The sequence below is a fragment of the Hemibagrus wyckioides genome, linkage group LG18, assembly GCF_019097595.1.
Source record: "Hemibagrus wyckioides isolate EC202008001 linkage group LG18, SWU_Hwy_1.0, whole genome shotgun sequence".
NCBI lineage: Eukaryota > Metazoa > Chordata > Actinopteri > Siluriformes > Bagridae > Hemibagrus > Hemibagrus wyckioides.
Window position 1 is genome coordinate 10,169,488 of NC_080727.1, and position 19,363 is coordinate 10,188,850.

General features: G+C 37.1%; 1 protein-coding gene across 24 annotated transcripts in view; it reads left to right on the forward strand.

The window, feature by feature from the left end:
* LOC131368892 (formin-binding protein 1) overlaps positions 1–19,363 on the forward strand; it is a 73,327-nt gene that overhangs the window by 22,033 nt on the left and 31,931 nt on the right. For 23 of the 24 annotated variants that reach the window (XM_058415077.1, XM_058415074.1, XM_058415078.1 and 20 more), the window contains exons 2-6: positions 8,732–8,847; positions 10,686–10,742; positions 10,891–11,038; positions 17,075–17,137; positions 18,826–18,930. In XM_058415077.1, the coding sequence (XP_058271060.1) occupies positions 8,732–8,847; positions 10,686–10,742; positions 10,891–11,038; positions 17,075–17,137; positions 18,826–18,930 (489 nt within the window). Of the gene's footprint in view, positions 1–5,375; positions 5,562–8,731; positions 8,848–10,685; positions 10,743–10,890; positions 11,039–17,074; positions 17,138–18,825; positions 18,931–19,363 lie in introns of those variants that run through there. The other variant, XM_058415076.1, reaches the window with a different exon arrangement.

Below are 19,363 nucleotides of genomic sequence, written 5' to 3' on the forward strand. Positions count from 1 at the left end.
GTCCGCTATGTGCTAACAATTGCTGTCTGATACTAATACACCGTACTAAAAGGATTCACGGTTATATTTCATTGCAACACATAAGAAAAGTACATTCAGAATGTAACATTTAGAATGTAGCAGTTGTCATATCATCCTTCTGTAATCTTACTGACTAGGGCTAAGCAGAATAGTCAGGGATTGGCGTCAAAGGAATGGAAATGTGCCAAACAAAAACTACTCAAGCTGTTTACACTAACTTCACACTGATCACACTTAATACAAATCAGATAAGAGGATTGCTTTTTGTATGAAAAGGTAAAAACTTTACACCAAAAAGAGCACATCAAACTATTGTAATGGATTTATCCTAATCATGGTAGTTATGGTGGATCCAGTGCTTCAGCCCGGAACAATAGGTGTAGAAGCAGAGTGAGAGTATTCAGAACATTACAGGGCATCGTGCACACACATTCACATGTTAAGTTGTCTTTATTTGTCACATATACATTACTGCACAGTGAAATTCTTTCTTCGCATATCCCATCCTTGGGGGTTGGGGTAAGAGCGCAGGGTCAGCCATGATGCAGCACCCCTGGAGCATGGAGGTTAAGGGCCTTGCTCAAGGGCCCAACAGTGGCAGCTTGGCAGTGCTGGAGCTTGAACTACGATCTTCCGGTCAACGACCCAGAGCCTTAACCACTTAGGGACAGTGTGGCATAGCCGTTCCATACATACAGTTACCTGAGCTCAGGATTATACCATGGCACTGTAGGGCAGAAAAGTAATGTTTAATTTAATTTAACAGTTTAATTTAATTATTTAGCTGCATTACAAAATGGAAGAAAATGTTCTCAAATCAAATTTGCCAGTTTGTCATTGCGTTGTAATTCACCCTTTGGTGTCTAATACAAATGGGAAATTGTGGGCGTGGTGGTTTTGTCCTAAAAACTGTATCTGTACTTTAAATTCAGATTTTCAGTTATATATCCTGAATATATAACTTCCTTACTTATATTCTGTTATAGCTATAACATAACCCTGTGAAAAGACTGTGATTACATTTCTGTCAGTGTTCTCTTGATGCCTCCTCTGGCAATGAATGGCACTACACACATGAGCAAGCACCCACCCACAAACACACAGACACACACACACACACACACACTCATGAATATACATACATTTCTTAACCAAATATAATACAAAATTCCAAATTCTATTACTTTGGGAATTTAATTATAAAATTGGAAAAAATAAATAAATTAATAAATTAGAAATTCAGATGTTAGATGTTGTACTTAAACTATATCTAATTTACATTTGTGCATATGGAACACTAGGGCCATTAAATCAATATCATCAACTGTACTGATTCATATTTATTAAAATAGCATGCATTCAGATGACAGACCTGGAGACATGTTTGTCCAAAATAGAGGCATGTCTTATCAGTTATCATAATCCCCTTCATCCTAGGGATGTCCATGTTAATGTAAGGTCACTACAATAATACTGCATTTGTGTAACACATGTAATAAAAAATTTGTATTAATTGTAAATTGTAATTAAATCATTGTTCAGTGTATGACATGGAAAAAACCCCGGACACATCCACAAAAGCATTTCTTTTGTTTGCTTTGTGAGAGCATCTAAAGCTCATCAGTAACTCCTTTAACTGTGCATTTACAGTAACAGGCCTGAGTGGCTATTGCTACTGTTCTATTATAATGAACCTCAAACATTCCAGTATTTTGGACTAAAATTTCACTGGAGCAACAACAGCAGACCATAGCGAGTAGTTTTAGCAACAAGCTAGCTGACCAGCATTAATGATAACTGTAATGTTGATAATTACCTTCCAAAACCAGCGATTATCATGGTCAGTGTAATAGAATTTAACAAAGAAGCCAATGAATTTTACCAAAAGCCAATGCTGCTAAAAATATGGATTTTACAGTGTTCTCAGAGTGTGGTGCCATGTAGATTTGACCAGGGAAGGAACTGGTAGTTGTGAAGTGGTAGTTTTGGTGGGTTTTACTGGTTGTAGGCTAAACTGCGTTTTAATAGGAGAAATTATTAATGCTTATTGGACAACAGGCTTTTAATGGGTGCAACATTGGTGGATTTTGCATGGAAAAAATTTTTGCTCTTTACTTGTCCCACCCGGACAGACTGCTTCTTAACGTGATGAATGTGAGACCACTAAAAGGGGCTAAACCTCATAACTGCCTCAATCATTAAAACAGTAATGAAAAAGGCTGACATTTCAAACTTAATTCTGTCACTACCAATCAGATAAACAGTGTGCTCAGTGCTGCAGCCGTTGGTCAGTATCTGAATCTGTTACAGATTTGGACTAATATAGTACTGATATGTCTTGATATATTTGTCATTGAAAATGGAATTTGTAGTTAGTAACTAGCTGGTACAATGTTATATGTGATATAGTTGTAGCTAGCTAGCTGTGACTGCATTCCTCAGTGACACAGAGTTAGCGAGTTAGCAACTTAGCTGGCAGACACTACTAATTTTGTAAGGCCAGACAAACAAATACAGTAGATCATGAACAGATATATATATATATATATATATATATATATATATATATATATATATATATATATATATATATATATATATTTAACATAGCTTAGCATAGGTAATGGGGGAGTTTGCGTTCTTGTCTCTTGTACCATTTATGTCTTCCATGAGTAGGCAAGCGACAGATAGTCATATATAAAAGAATAAATTCCTTACATGTGTCATGGCACTTTGTATAATCTACACTAATGAAATGAACTTGTTCAGCATCCACTCTGACAACAAACAGTATTAAGTCTAGTGCCAGTATCTGACTGGTGTATTTCTCTCTGAAAATCATGTTTTGACCAATGTTTATATACAGTAATCTGTAATCTATTGCACAAACAATTATACACATCTATACTTTATTCAAATACAGTCACCTATATTATATATTTGTTTAATATTTTCTATATGTTTTATAGAATATATAGAAGTAAATTCTGGTTTATATAATGAACTTATTTTATTCTATTTTTTTATTTCTTTTTTATGTCAGAGACAGTTGAAAAAGCATTTCACTGCACGCTGTACTGTAGATGGTTATGTATGTGACCAGGTAAATTAGAATTTAACAATGCTTGATGTAATGTTTTGGAATTTCGCCACCTCTTTGGCAGAAAAATGATATTTTTTGCAGCTACGTGAGTAAGAACATTTTGTTTTGTAGGTTGTTCTGATTAATCTCTCAGAAAGAAAGACTTCAGGGCTGTGTTCCAAATGGCATAATGTGCAGCAGTACTAGTAAGCCTAAATACTAACTATTTATATGCTGTTCTTTTGTAGCCCAGATGTTTATGGATTTAATTAAATGCTGGAAAACCATTTGTTTCCCTCTGTTTGTTTTAGGGGTTGCTCTGCACACTGATGAGGCTAATTAATGCATTACAAAAGCTCTGCTTGTAGTGTGAATGCTATGTAGGTACATATAGGGCTCTTCTTAATGTCACTGTACTGGACATAGTCTCAGCCTTAGACGTCACGCCCACAAACCGTTTGCCGAATGTCTGATGCATATGGCACACAAAATTGGAAACACCAATTTAATTGGTTGGAGTCTCCGTGAGACTTGTTTGTCACGGTTTTTAATGGACCATCTGGAAATAAAGCCGAAGTGATGCTCTATACTTCCCTCATGGATGAAGGAAGATATCATATTGACAACTGTGACAGTGAGCGCTTATGTGGATCAGTTAAATGCTGGATTTTCCAAATGATGTGAAGTTCACAGAATAGACACTGAACAAACTGAACTGTGATTGGTTGCTTTACATGTCAGTTGGATGCCCTCTTGGGCAGTCCTTGGCCAATAAAACCTGCTATGGAGTCCAGATCTTCTGCCCCCTTCACAAGACTAAGATGGACATAACCTGAGCCATCACACATGCAAAACAAATAAAGGGGCATGCATCCATTGCCCCAGTTGCTTTCTGGCTGACAACATAGCTGTCAGGGCTTAAAGAGAAGAACATTTGCTGTGACTGTAGTCACTAACATAGGTTCTCAAGCTAAACGTCACAAACGAATAACAAGGAATAACATCTATTATTCAGCAGCTTCCAACATGGAAAACAACTGAATGCCTTAATTGCTCAGCAATAAAAAGCTAAAAAAAACATCAGGTTGCATACCAACTTCCATGGGGCGAACATCCAAACTAGACACACAAAGCAAAGTCAGGAACTGAACCCCGAGCCTGGGAGGTGTGAGACAAACGTGCAAGCCTTAAATTGCTCTCAAATGTGACAGAGATGCTGTTTTGTGAATGTTACCCAAATATACTGACTTCCAAAAGAGCAGTAATTGTGTAGCTATAGCCATCAAAGGGGCTTACACAGCAATCATATGACTGCAAGAAACATCCTGTCAAACACAATAAGAAATGGTTAATAGAGACAAAGAATTTGGTTGCTGTGTGACAGGAAAAAAACCAGAAAAAACAGACCAGTGAAAACCTGTGTGTGTGTCTAACAGAGAAAGAGAGAGAGAGAGAGATTATGTGGCTCCAGATGTTTCCTGCATTCCCAATTTTATTTTATGTGGATTGCACCAGACAGGCTAGACTGATGTACAGAAGCAACTGTGTGTGTGTGTGTGTGTGTAAGGAAAAATATTACAGAGTTATTGTTTCCTCTCTGCCTCTCATCTATTGCTATAAATACTGCAGAAGTGCACTCTTTTCTTCATTAGCATAATAGTTAAGAACTACATACACACCTGACTGGTGCTTTTATACAAAGCCACCTATAGCTGGGCAGTTACGGGTCTTGCACAAGGACCAACTATAGCAGCGTGATAGTGCTGTTATAGGAGCTCACAACCTGCAGGAGCTCAGACACTTAACTATTGAACCACCATGTTTCAAAAGTGAAGAAAAATGATAACTTTAAGAGAAATATTTAAGAGTACAAATGCTGATAGAATTAAAATGGACTTTTAAAAAATAAATAAATCCATAAAATAAAATAAAAAACCAATATGCAACGCATCAGCTTGTTGATTCAGTGTTTGTTTTTTTTTGTTTTTTGTTTTTTTGAATAAATAATTGAGAATAATTATAGAAAATGTTGAGAATAATGGCTATAGAAAACCTAAATATCTCTGAATAAAACAGTAAAACATGGAGAGCCTGTAAAAAGACCAAGCAAAACCAATGCACATGCAGATTTTAGAGCATCAGCCCACATACACATCCTGTCCCTACACATGCGCATATTCTCTCTCTCTCTCTCTCTCTCTCTCTCTCTGTCTCTTACACACACACACACACACACATCTCTTTCCTTCCTGTTCAACTCTGCACTGAAAATAACTGAACCTTATTACAGTGTGTGTACTTTTTCTGTGTGCATTATGAAGGCCATTTTTTTGTGTGTGTGAGATGATAGCGAGAAAAAGTAAGTGAGGTAGTGTAAGTGTGCGAGAAGGAAGTGGAACTGAATTCAGCCTTGGAGATGGTAGAGGAGAAGATGGGTGGATGCTGGAGTCATACCAAGGTGAAGCTGTTTTTGTATATGCTAGTCTTAGCCCAATAATCCTGAAGTGTAATTAAAGCTGCATGTCTGAGGATTAGCATATTTAGCATGTGGAAGTCTTAGTCATGTCTCGCAATAGTGTTCGACTAGGCTTGGTCGGATAAACAACACCCTCTCGATAACCATATCAGTGAAGGGATAATTTACCTTGTTTGGATGAAGTATATAATGTTTACATCATAATCAGCCATAACAGGGGGCATTTTATGATATCAAATATTTTTCTGTATTGCTGTCATACTGTAATTGTGATTACAGTATGAGAAATGGTGATTACAAATGAGAGCTTAGAGTGTGAATTTGCAGTCGTTTCTTGGAAATGAGTGCACTAGTCTATTAATAGTAAGGTGAAGTACAATCAGAAAATAATTGTGGATGTTCAGAACACTTAACAGCTGATGTACAGCTGTTTCCTCACATTTTCAGGACTGATTCGGACACATTCTGTACTAGAAATCCTTGCATTATTTATGACTATAAATAAACATTAAACACAGAATTAAGTCTGTGTGTTTAAGGCAACATGCAAAGTGGCTTTTCCACAGAAGTACTTTGCCTTAAAGTGGAAACTGGAAGCTGTATAATTTATTTGAGATCAGTTTTTTATGTGTTTTTGTGTAAATTAATAGCATTGTACAGTCAAAGTTTAGGACAGAATTGGACTATTATTAAATTGTTATGTATCATCATTTTTTTTTACAGACTCTTACTGGAAGCCTCTATTTAAATGTAAAACATTTTATAGAAGTCATTATTATCGTTATTAGTATTAAAACCTTATGATGCCACAGTCGTCCATCTAAGGAGTCAAACTGACCTGGCTGGGTGGGATGGCATCTCCCCTGTCATTCATAATATTGCTAGCTAATCAGGCGCCTCTATGAAGTAATCAATGGCAGATAGGGTAGAAAGTGCTTTCAGCCAAGTGTTAAGCTCCCCTGTGATGCAGCATGAAAAGCATCACGTCTTGGAGGAGTGTTAGCCTTCACCCTCCCCAGCTGGGATCTGTATAATAGGGGAGAGTTAGCTGGTAGGTGGGGGAAAGGGATTGTGGAGAAAACAAGCCTGCTGACATAAAATAAATGTATCCTTAAACACTTTTTATTGCCGCAGTGCTGTTTAGCTGGCAGTGTGTTAGCAAACATTTCTACCCTGAAGTATAAAGCTCCTGATTACACTCCACAATATACAGTTGAAGAAAGTACATTATGAGTATGGGTTCATCCTTTTGAATCTGGTTTGCAAGAATGCATAAACATTTTAATTAAACTTTTATACAAAGAAGGTTTATTTGTATGCATTCGTCTATTTATGAAAGTAAAACCAAGTGAGAAGACAATGTCATTTCAGCTTTGTCAGTGTAATGTTAATTTACCTCTCGGACTACAAACTAACACCAAAAATTACTAAGTGTGATATTTAACTGTAGATATTGATAATTCTAGATGATGTAATACTTTAACCTACTATTTAGTACTTTTGTCTGGGATTAAGATACTGAAAATGAATGAATACTTTTACTTTGTTTTCATAATACACATAACTAAATGAAGTGGACAAGTAGGGCTAAAAATCTATTCATAAAACGTTTATTGGCCAGCAGCAGGAAAAAGAAGTAAACATGCTTTTAAATAAGCATGCTCTGAAATGAGCATGGAGAACATGGAGCACAAAATACAAATGAAACTGTAATTATTGAAAAAACTAATTTGCAAGCAAAATTATGTAGAACAGTTAGCGTTTTTTGTTTCTCTCTCTCTGTTCACTGGTCAATATCCAGAGCACATAGCTTTTCTGTAGTTCTACAATAGTTTGCACCTTGCAGGTTAGTTTAAAAGCTCACATCTATATTATATATATATATATATATATATATATATATATATATATATATATATACACATATATATATATACATATATATATATAACAAAAAAAACAAAAAACTGTAACCCAAAATACAGTTGGGTTAATTTCACCTAAGACAATCTTGCACCAGTTGTTTTTTCCACTTTCACGTACGATTCCTGTGTTCTTCTCACATGAAGCACATCAAGAAGAAAAACGCACCAGGGTTCGATTCAGAATGACCTTTTTTAAAGTATTTTATTTGAAAAACACATCCACAGAAACAATAGCACAGATGTCAGTCCCACCCTGTCAGAACATCTAACCTCTGATTATTCTGGCAAAGAGTTTAGATCATGTTCCCTGATATTATATTGTGAGACAGCTGATAGGTGTCAGACTGTAAATGCTAATCAGATTGACTGTTCTGGTCTTATACTCTGTAACAGTAAAAGGTTTAACCTTCAGTTATGTTGTCTAAGAATGTATGTAGAGCATTGAGCTGAGAGATGTGCATGAGGTCTTTTGTTCTTTACTTGTTATTTAGCCATATTCATATGACTCGTAAGACAATGTTATTTTGCAATGCGTTGTTTTGTTCTCCCTTTCTTCCTCCTTCCTGTCAATCCAATTCTTTTCTCTTCTCTTCTCATTCTTTCAAATGAACATTAACTAAATTTCAATTGCAAGCTGATTCTCATGCCTACACCTTTTTTCCTCTCCCTGGTTTTCCACTGACTGATGTCACCTCTTCACTCTTTCTCATACTTCTGTCATAACAGAACTGTATTACCTGACAAAACCATAAAGCAGCTTTATGGCTTTTTAAGTCAAATTGATATATATAGAGAGCGTGTTTATGTGCTTTTAATGTCTGAGGATAGTTTTGTTGATGTGATTCATCTTTGAATTCGGAGGAGACTCTACAAGTTGTCTTCAAGACCTGGTCTTATAAATATCACTGACATTTCGAACACACATATGAATAAATGGGGGTTTCCTGTAACAACAACAGCAACTAGGTGTGTGTGTGCCAGATTTCAGTTGTTAGAGAGTCTGGTACTTTCTCTAATTTGCCATTAGGGCTGGGTTGGCACACATTACTTCAGGTTTATATACATATATATACAACAACTACAACAACTGTATATACATATAGTATATATACAACAACTTCTTTATGAACTGGGGAAATTTTGTCATAACCAGCATGAGCCATAATGTGTATACGTATTTAATACCCTTTTTTAACCCTTCCTTCTCTCTGTGTTTTTTCTCTCTAGGATCAGTTTGATAACTTGGAGAAGCACACTCAGTGGGGTATAGATTTTGTGGAGCGCTACACCAAATTTGTCAAAGAGCGGGCTGAGATCGAACTGAATTATGCAAAGCAGATCAGGTGGGTTTTTAATTGTGTGTATGTGTGAGAGAGATTGTGTGTGTTGATAATAATAGAGGCATAGTATTCATACACAGATGCAATTAGCTTAGCATTTGCTTTTTTGGCTGAGGCAAAGCATTACACTTGAGACAAGATATTGTACAGTGTCCCCTTAGTTGGTTACAGCCATCTGAATCAACCCCATTACACATCTTATTGTCCATCTGTGCTTTAGCGTGCAGAGTGTACTGACAATTTTATGCCCCAGTTTTTATCTGTCCAGCAGGGATGTTAATGCTTGAACCCCCTGCGGACAGTGAGCTTTTCATAGCAGGATATTGTCACTGAATGAAAAAAAAACCTTTTTGTGAAGTTCACAGCAGTCAGCCTTTAACAATTTTTGTTTGAAATGGCTATCAGTCCATTGTAGCTATTCCTGAATCTTCAGATTTTTTCTTCTGTCTATAATGGCAAATCATGAGTGTCTGTCAATAACAGTCAAATGACCTCTTTCTGTGTGGCCTCCTTCTCTTTCAGATCATGGCTAAGTTAAAGCTAGCACTGTCTACATGCAATGTTTATGTATTAATGAAATAATCCGGGGGATACAAGTGTTGCCATGGTAACACGGTGTGATCCTGTCGGAAGACTTAAATTAAGATTATCTGGTAATGATCACTCACTCTGCTCCACACAGACATGCTTTGAATCCCCTGGAAACCCCTTGAGAGCTTGTATGTTGGAAACTCCCTTAAACTCCCTACAGAGAGAGAAACTGCACACACACACACACACCAGATCTAAATGCAAATCTACACAAAGCGAGTGTTTAACCCACATGGCCTGTGGGATGATCGGATTATAGAAATGTTATCTCTATGTGTCTGTGTATGGACTGAAGACGAAGACAAACACAGCCACCATGTTTAATTTACATACCTTTAAATCAGATTTCGAATAGATTTATTGCAGCATATTTATGTCACACTATTCAATATTAAATAATGATGTTAACATTTTACGGTTTAAGTTACTATGATACTTTAATTTAATTTAGTAACTTAATACTGTTGATTGCCTTATTTAATAGACAGGATGATGTTTCAAAGGTGGATCTATGATAATACATGATAATAAGAATGGCTGGGGGAAAAAAAAACATACATAATCTTTACAGGTTTCAAGCCAAAATCATGTTGTAATCTTACAGTAGGGCAAATCCAATATTAAGACTGACCTGACTGCCCACACTGCACATTACAAGTGAACAGATTAGCTGTTATAGTAATGATGGGGGGTGGGGTGGTGTTGGGGGCTTCACCGAATGCTTTATTTGCACAAGGTATCATGCCGGACATTTGCTTTACAAACGGCACATCTGCCTACATCTGTTAACACCAAACAATGAGGCTACTGGTGATGAAAGTGAGCTTCAGTTAGTTTTGTATATAGTGATCATAATGTTTAGTGCCTGTTTAGTCTGTAGTGCAGTTATTGACTCCCATCAAACAATTATGTAGTCGAGAAAGTCACAATTCATGGGTTTGTCAGTGAAGAAAATCTTTCTTGCACAGATTTGCGCAAATTTGTGTAGAATTATTTGGGTTCTGATATGATGTGAAACAAAAGCATACTGCAAAATTGGAGCCATCCCTCCATTGTCTATACCCGCTTTATTCCTAATTATTCAGTTTGGACACTCCTGGTCAAACACAACAGCATCATAATAAATAACATAAAAGTGGAACAAATCAACCTGCTATTGATCATTTACATTTGAAAAATGAATCTAATTGTGAAGTTCATGCTCATTCAGAGTCTTTTCTAATGAAGTGTTTAATGTAATTGTTCTCTAGAAATTTGTCTAAGAAGTACCAACCCAAGAAGAATGCCAGAGAAGAAGAAGAGGGCAAGTAAGTCCACTAATGCATATAGAAAATAATATTCAGCTAAACAGGAAATGAATTAATTAATGGGGTATATTCAGTAGCATCTGATAGATGGATGTTTGGGAGCATAGCCAGTAAGTTAATTTTGTGGTATGATCACTTCCTGTGTTAGATACACATGGTGTCGTGCATTTCTGGCATCTCTGAACGAGCTGAATGACTATGCCGGCCAGCATGAGCTCGTTGCAGAGAACATGTCATCACAAATCATCACTGAGCTCTCGCGATACTCACAGGACCTCAAAACAGAGAGAAAATCGGTAAGTGACGTCCCACATACATACAGACATTTTTCATGCAACCTTCTTCCGCTCTCTGTAGTAGAATATTCAAATTGTTAGATTTCAAAATCTAATCTAATCTTTCAAAATAGATAGATAGATAGATAGATAGATAGATAGATAGATAGATAGATAGATAGATAGATAGATAGATAGATACTGTCAATAATGGACCCTATGAATAGTATCATTTATAACTGTCAATTATCTATCCATCCATCCATCCATCCATCCATCCATCTATCCATCCATTCAAAATCACATTCATCTATCAATTCTATAAAAGATTTTCATCCATCTAGCTATATATCCATTTACCAGTACATTTTCTCCACTATCTAATCATCCACTGATGCATTGACAAATCAGTTTCTTAACACCATGCAGATGGACTCCCATCAACCCATTCACTCATTCACTCAGCATGATGGTGTCTTTTTAATTGAATTACTCTATTTGAAACAATTTAATTACTCTATTTGTCAGTTTGTCCAACTGTAGATTTGACCACTTTGGGTTTGACCAGTACACAGCAAGCAATGGTCATCAGTGTTCCTCCTGCTTCTCTAATGCTAAAAGCTAACAGGACATATGTAAAGAAGAAAATGACTTGATAAGAATACTTATGAGCTCTTTTAATCACTCTGCCTCATTAATCCTCCCCCCCCCCTCTCTCTCTTCTCCCTTCTTTCTTACTTTCCTTATCACTTTTATCACTTTCTTTTAACTTTGTGTGAGTGGTGCTTAACTTAATATAATTTTATGTACACAACTGTGTGTTTTTTTTTTCATTGTCAGATCTCTCTCTCTCTCACTCTCTTTCTCTCTCTCTCTCTCTCTCTCTCTCTCTCTCTCTCTCTCACACACACACACACACACACACACACACACAGAGCCATAATTTTTTATCACAGATATTTCCACCTTTTCCAGACATGAGTTTCTGATGGCCAGTCCAGACGTGATGGAAAGAAAAGTAGGCCAGAATTTTAGAAATATTGGCAGATTAGCAGCGCTGACACACAGCTATGCATGTGTGTGCTCATGGCTTATAAGCAAGCAGCATTTTTCACATGCTCCTCTGCATGTATTCAGTATCCATGAAGGGGCAGGTCGAAGCCAGAAATATTTCTCTTTCATAGGTAGACTCATGGTAGAAATGAAGTGCAACCTCTAACAGTTCTCTGTTTTTGTTTATCAGGGCCTACATAACAATTGTGTGGATAAATTATAATTGTATGAAACACAGATTTCAAAATATAACCATTTTCCCTCAAAACATAATCCAGCATTTAGACACTAGATTGGAAAAAAAATAAGTACACACTTCCTAATTCCACAATCATCAATTATTAGTAAGGTGTTATTCATCAAGAACTGTGACTACCCCATACAAGAAGAACCTTTAGAAGAAAGGACATCAGTCCTGTCCTCAGTGAAGCAAAAGTTGCTGCTCATCATTTTAGGAAGGGTTAAAGGACATCTCCAAACATTTTGAAATTTGCCATCCTACAGTGAGAAGAATTTACAAATTGGGAACCTTAGACTGCTGCCAGTCTTCTCAGGAGTTTAATGCTCAGAGATACATATATAAAAAAAAGAAGAGCTACATAATATGACCTACAGTACTCTGTAATGGCATTACACGTTTATGTTCATGACAACACAATTAGAAAAAGACGGAGCAAATATGGCTTCCATGTAAGGGTGGCTGGGAAAAAGCCCTTTCTGTACCAAAAGAATATGGCAACATGACCAGTTGACAGATGAAACCAGGATGGAGATGTGAAAATCAAGCACCTCATACCTGTGAAGCATGGTGGTGGGGGAATATTGCTTTTAGTTTGTTTTGCAGAACTGGACATGAGACACTTGCAGTCAGTGACACAAAAATTAACTCTAGTTTATACCAGAATATTTTTGAGTGTCATGGATTTTCCTCCTAGGCCAAGCACATAAAGAGTGCACAACACTATGGCATGCATGTTCATGTTGTGATATGTTTATTTTGTTTAGATTGCCATGTGTGTTTTTGTTTTAATTCATGTCTTGTCTCCACCCACGGACCTGTCATTGGTTGTCTCCCTTGTGTTTCCTGATTAGTCTCACCCGTTTTCAGTTTGCACTTTGTGTGTTTAAAACCGTGTGTTCTGTGTTCAGTGTGTTTAGTGTTCTGCCGCCTGACCTGCTACGTCCTAGCTTTGACCTTATTCTGATTTCTGGTTTTCTGTGTTTTGGATTGTTCATGATGTTGTTTGTAGATCGCCCAACCTCCACCTGCTTCCTGATATTGAATCCCATTTTGCTTTTTTTCTGCCTGTATCTATATGCAATTGAATCTCTTTAAGTTCCATTATGTGACACTAGAACAAATGCGAGGCCATGTTTTAAGCAGCTTAGGATCGGCCAGAATTAGGTCATGCAACTGGACAACGATTCTAAGCACACCAGCTATTCAACATCTGAATGTCTAAGGAGATAAAAAAAAAAAAAAAAACAAGCTGTTGGAATGGACAAGTCAATATCCAGACCTCAAACCTGTTGAAAGCAGGTTCTAAAGAGAGCTGTAAATAAACAGATATTGTGATGGAGAGTGAGCTAAAAATGTCAACTTATTGTTGGTTCTACATGTTATTGTGTTTTAGGTTGTTTTTTCCCAACTGGTTTCTAAATGTTGTCATTGCTGTTGGATTGTTAATGAAAATGACATCTATGGCATCTATCAACCAATGTGTTAATCAAGGATAGTGCCAGCTTACCGTGTGTGTGGAGGGGTGCATGTCTGTTATGGAAGAGTATGAACACTTGATGTGTGAGACAGATTTTTTATTATTTGTTAGATACATTACGCTCATAGCTCTAGGACAGAACCAAAGAACCCTAACCCTAAGACACAAAATTGATTTTGCTGATCGAACATTACATATTTACCTTTCATTTTTCTTTAAAATACCACTATTAAACAGACAATATAGCAATATAACAACAATCTAGGCCTGCATGACTACATTAACTGGGCTGAAATTATTTGACATTAATCTAATTGTTTATCTAAACACAGAGACACCCAGCTTCTGAGATCAGCCAGCTTCACAGTGTACGATGTACTGTCCCCAAAGTGTGTGTATTTGTGTGTATGTGTGTGTTTCTGGTTCCTGGTTTCTCAGTCCTTGGAAGAAGTGAGAAACCTGAGGGCATTGTAGGTTAACTTAGACAGGAAGTGCTGTCACTCTATAATGAATTGAGAATCATTTCTTTTGTGTCAGTGGTTTAGCTCTTGTTGGGTGTTCGCTAAGCATGCTCTAGCACACACACACACACACACACACATTTTCTAAAGACACACATGTATTGTACAAAAGAACTTAGGAAAGAAGTCTACCATTCAACTCAGAAATTCCAGCTAGGAATTACAAAGAACCACCTCTTACATTTAGAATTTCAACCTCAACCCAGAAGTCAGCATATGACTTACTGTTAATAGTTAATAAAATATCACTTCCCTACTTTAAATGAATTTATAGTAGTATTTATTTTGATCTATCGACACCATCACGTCAGTTGGTAGTTAAATTTGTAACACTGACCATATAGTCGGCTGTAAAGGTTTAGAGAAAATGAATAAATCATCACTATTTTTAGCTGACTAACTTGTCATTAATGAAACACGTCGGATGTAGCATTAGTTGAAGTCTGACTTTTGTTTTATTGAATCTCTACTCAAGTCAGGTCAACAAGATTTCATTGTCATTTCATCCATATATAGCTGGTGCAGTACGTTTCTCCAGGATCCAGGTGCTACATTAAATAACAACAGAAGAACTAGAAACTAAGTACAATAATCAGCCCTAGTCTAGTTGTTTTTTAAGTGAAACAGACAACTAACTGAAAACTACCAACTGTAGTTATCAGGCTGCAAAACAACAAGCTAACAGCACACAGAAAGTGGTAAGAAATGCATAGTACTTTCTAAAAAATGTCATATTCTGTTAGCTTGCTTGTTTGAAATAGGATGGATGCATAAGACAGAAAATACTAAAAACAAAAAAATCAGACTAAAAAGACTGGAACACAAACTGTGTTAAGATACCTCTCTAGCTTATTGTTTACAAAAGTAATTTGTCACCCGTAATTCATTCATCATTACCTACTACCATTGTTCTTGTTCCTCTTTTCTTCCTCTTCTTATTTCTTGTTCCTCTTCAGCTAGTTGTATTCTCCTCATGTAGAGAGAACCCTAAACAGATGCTCACAAGCCACAGATTCTTGAATGAAATGGGGCTCATCTCTACTCTTTGGATGTTTAACAGTTCAAGATTTCTAGGTTGCTACTTGAAACCTATTTCAGAAAGTGAAGGCACAAAACAGGGACACGATATCGAATGCTTGATTGTTTCTAAAGGCGGTATTCAGAGGTGAGTTATGTGTCCAGAGGAGGTTAGGAGTAGCTTAGTGGTTAAGATGTTGGGCTACTTGGCTGCTGCTCATAATGCTGTGATGCTGAGTTTTAAAAATATTCAGAAAACTGAAGTAAATTAAAAATAAATAAATAAATTAAATTAAAAACGCTTCAGTCACAATTACATTCAATTCAGTCACAAGACTTGCTATAAGGACAGTTGCTCATGTTTTTTGAGTGGGCAGGTGTTTGCCAAAAAAGAAAGTCTCAGTTCTGCCCTGTTCTGAGCTTATATTGTTCTTGATGATATGTCGGCTAAACTGAGGAGCAGTTTTAAGTGTGGCACAACTGTGTGACAGTTTGATAATTCACCCTGAATTTTACCCAGTGTAAATATGTATACTCAAAAAAATGTGGAATGGCATTTAATTTTAATTTTCAATTCAAATAAAATTTTCTAAATGTTTCAATATTTCTTAAATATCAGGTACTGAGGATATATGGGACATTATTATAATAAAATAAAACTCCACCTACTTAAAGTGCACGTGGGGAGTGGTAGCTCAGTGGAGGATCAGGGTTCAAGTCCCTACACTGCCAAGCTGCGACTGTTGGGCCCTTGAGCAAGGCCCTTAACCCCACCTGCTCCAGGAGGCACTGCATCATGGCTGACCCTGCACTCTGACCCCAACCCCCAAGGATGAGATATGCGAAGAAGGAGTTTCACTGTGCAGTAATGTATATGTGACAAATACAGACAACTGAACTTAAAGTGAGCTTTAAACATAGCTGTTAGCTGCTAGGTCAGCGTATCTATCAAACAATGTGCATGTTTTCTTTTGAGAAGTGTGCAAAGCAAATAAAACATGGGCACAATTCATTCTAAAACTCAAAATAGCTTGAATGAAAAAGAACACTGCATGCACACATTACAACTTTCATTCCTGTTTAAGCTTCTGCTGCTGTTTGTATATTACTACACAATTTCTAGTCTATCGTGCAAGGAAATAAAGGAAATAAAAACAAAAATAGCATGCACCTTATTTGCTATTCGAAAGGCAGTAAATGTGGGTGATGCCGAAAGCTCGGGGTCCCAGGTGTTGTTTCACTTACTGAATAGTAGAAACAGCTCTGCTTTATAAACAGCAAATACAGATCTGCAGTTTGTACCATACTGTTTTAAGACGCTGAATTTGGTGAACCCATAGAGGGTGTGTGCGTGTTTGTGAGAGAGAGAGAGAGAGAGAAAGAGAGAGAGAGAGAGCTGCAAATGTTGAGTGCAGGCCAACTGAGCACTTTCCCTGGAGTTCTTAAATGTCGGGCCTTTAGACAAACTCCAGAACTTTGGCGTGATTGGCACACAGCAGTGTGATGCCTGGAAACACAGAGAGCAGACTGATTGATCTACACACACGCACGCACGCACACACACACACACACACACACACATACAAACACACACAGTCTTTCTCTCTTTCACTCATATACACACACACACTCTTTCTCTCTTTCACTCACACACACACACACTCTTTCTCTCTTTCACTCACACTCACACACACACACACACACCCCAGCACTAACTGTCTATGTCTCTCCCTCTCTTTCTCTCTCAGCATTTCCACGATGGACGGAAAGCTCAACAGCAAATTGAGAACAGCTGGAAACAACTGGAACAGGTGAATATTTCTATTTCTCAATCATAACTATTTGTGATTTTTTTCTGATTCAGCTCTGTCTAGCTAATTGAAAAGGCTGGGAGTTTGAAGGATTTACTTCAGAGACCAGACACCACTTTAAATTCTTATAAATTGTTTATATAGAAAATTTGCTTTTATATCAGAGGGCTATACTGGAACCTGTGTGTGTTTGGATAACCAATGAGAAATTTGTGTGTGTGTTCATGCATGCATATGTGGGTGGAGGATGGAATGGTTGTGCACTCTTGAAACAAACACTGATTGTCCCGCTTTGAATAAACAAGTAGACGGAAAAAACTAAATAAAGAAGGGAAGAATAAAGGAGTGGAAGGAGGATGTGTACAAGCACACAAATGACTTGAAATTTACTGCTGTTAAAGTCAAGTATTTCAGCAGTGTGTATGTGTAAAGACGGGATATGTGAGTGTAACACTAAATAAACATGATCAATTTGATGCGCTGTAGGACTGAGGTAAGGACGATGATATTCGTACATTAATAATAGAATATGCTTTGACAATTTCACACATTATTGTCTTTACTAGACTCACTCAGTAGTAATCACGATAATAAGTATTTGATTATGTCATATCTGTGTTTTAGCTAATTCCACAGTTTGATTTCTTTTTGGATGTTAAATAGAATTGATCATTGAAATTAAAATTGAATTCACAATTGTCTGTCCCTGGAACATTAGTGTGAAAAGGGAACAGGAGTGCTTTGGGACCATCAATTTTAGTGGGGCAGGATAATTAATTATGAAACCCTCAAGAAAAAAAGGTTATTACACTTGACTTATGCTACTGCAATCTGATGAATATTTAGAGTAAACGTGTAATTAATGAACTTCTTACACTAAATAACAAATTTTCAAGGAGAGAACAGATCGTCTGGTGTACCCCAGTGGACCTTCTTCTTGTTATAGTTCCCATTTTTGTCAGCAAGACACAGTAATAACTCTGTGGAGCTAAATGGGGCTCTGAGCGTGCTGCCCAAGGATTGAATAGAACATTGACATACAGTTAGTGACTCAATACTGTTACTACAATTTCAATGGAATTTAAAATGTATGTGGCTTTGAATGAGGACTGTCTGAAGATTAACATTTGTTAACCAGCTGCTATGTATGGTTGGTTTCTGCCCTACATGTTATTATGGATAAACACCACTGAACAGACCCCAGATGGGATGCCAGTCTCTCACAGCGTTCCAAGCACAAGTGGGCACAAAGACAGTAACCCAAGGTCCAGGGTCTCAGAGCTGTATTATCTGTACCAACACTGTACCGTCACCATACATTTGTTGTAAAAGTCATTCACATTGTGTATTTTAAGGGGACACAGATGCATAGCAGGTAGAATTGCTGGGTCCTTGTAGGACGAATGGCCAAGCTGAAATGTACACAGAGTGTGAGTGTATGCATGGCGCCCTGCAATGAATTGGCATCCCATCCTCGCTTCCAGATTCTCAGCGACACTGACCAGGATACTGCTGTTACTGAATAATGTGTTGAATAATGTGTTGTGATTAAATGATGTGTTTTGTATCAACGCCTAACAAAAAAGTTTTACAAGATAATAGTAAAAGATAATAATATTTTGCCGCTTTCATTGTCTGTTACATGATGTATATTCACCAACGTGTGTGTGTGTGTGTGTGTGTTACAGTGTAAACGGAATTTTGAGAGAGCTTGTAAAGAGGCAGATCGAGCACAGCAGTACTTTGAGAAAATGGATGCTGACATCAATGTGACAAAAGCAGACGTTGAGAAGGTAGGAGTGTGTTATTAGTGTCTCCCTTTTTATTGTCTCCTTCTTTTTAATAGGGTCTGATTAATGTGATAAGATATGACATTACACACACACACACACACACAAATATTCATGTAGACGCATTCCTAACACTTTATGTATATGTGAGTGTTTGTGTGATATTTGACAGTTAATGGTTTGTAAGGTGTTTGGCCATTGAGGACATTGTGAGTGTGTGAATAAGGCTTTTGTTGTAGTAAACAGTGCAAGTGATGTGCTGTCTGCTGCTGTCTGCTGTACATTCACAGTGTATTTTGTAATATTATTTATTGACCATTGTGAAGAGGTGGTGTTTTAGGGCCAGGTGGTATCTAATCCTCCTGTAAGCACTTAATATTCAGAGTTGGTAACTGAAATAAAAAAAAAAAAGCTATGTCAACACTGACACAGAGAA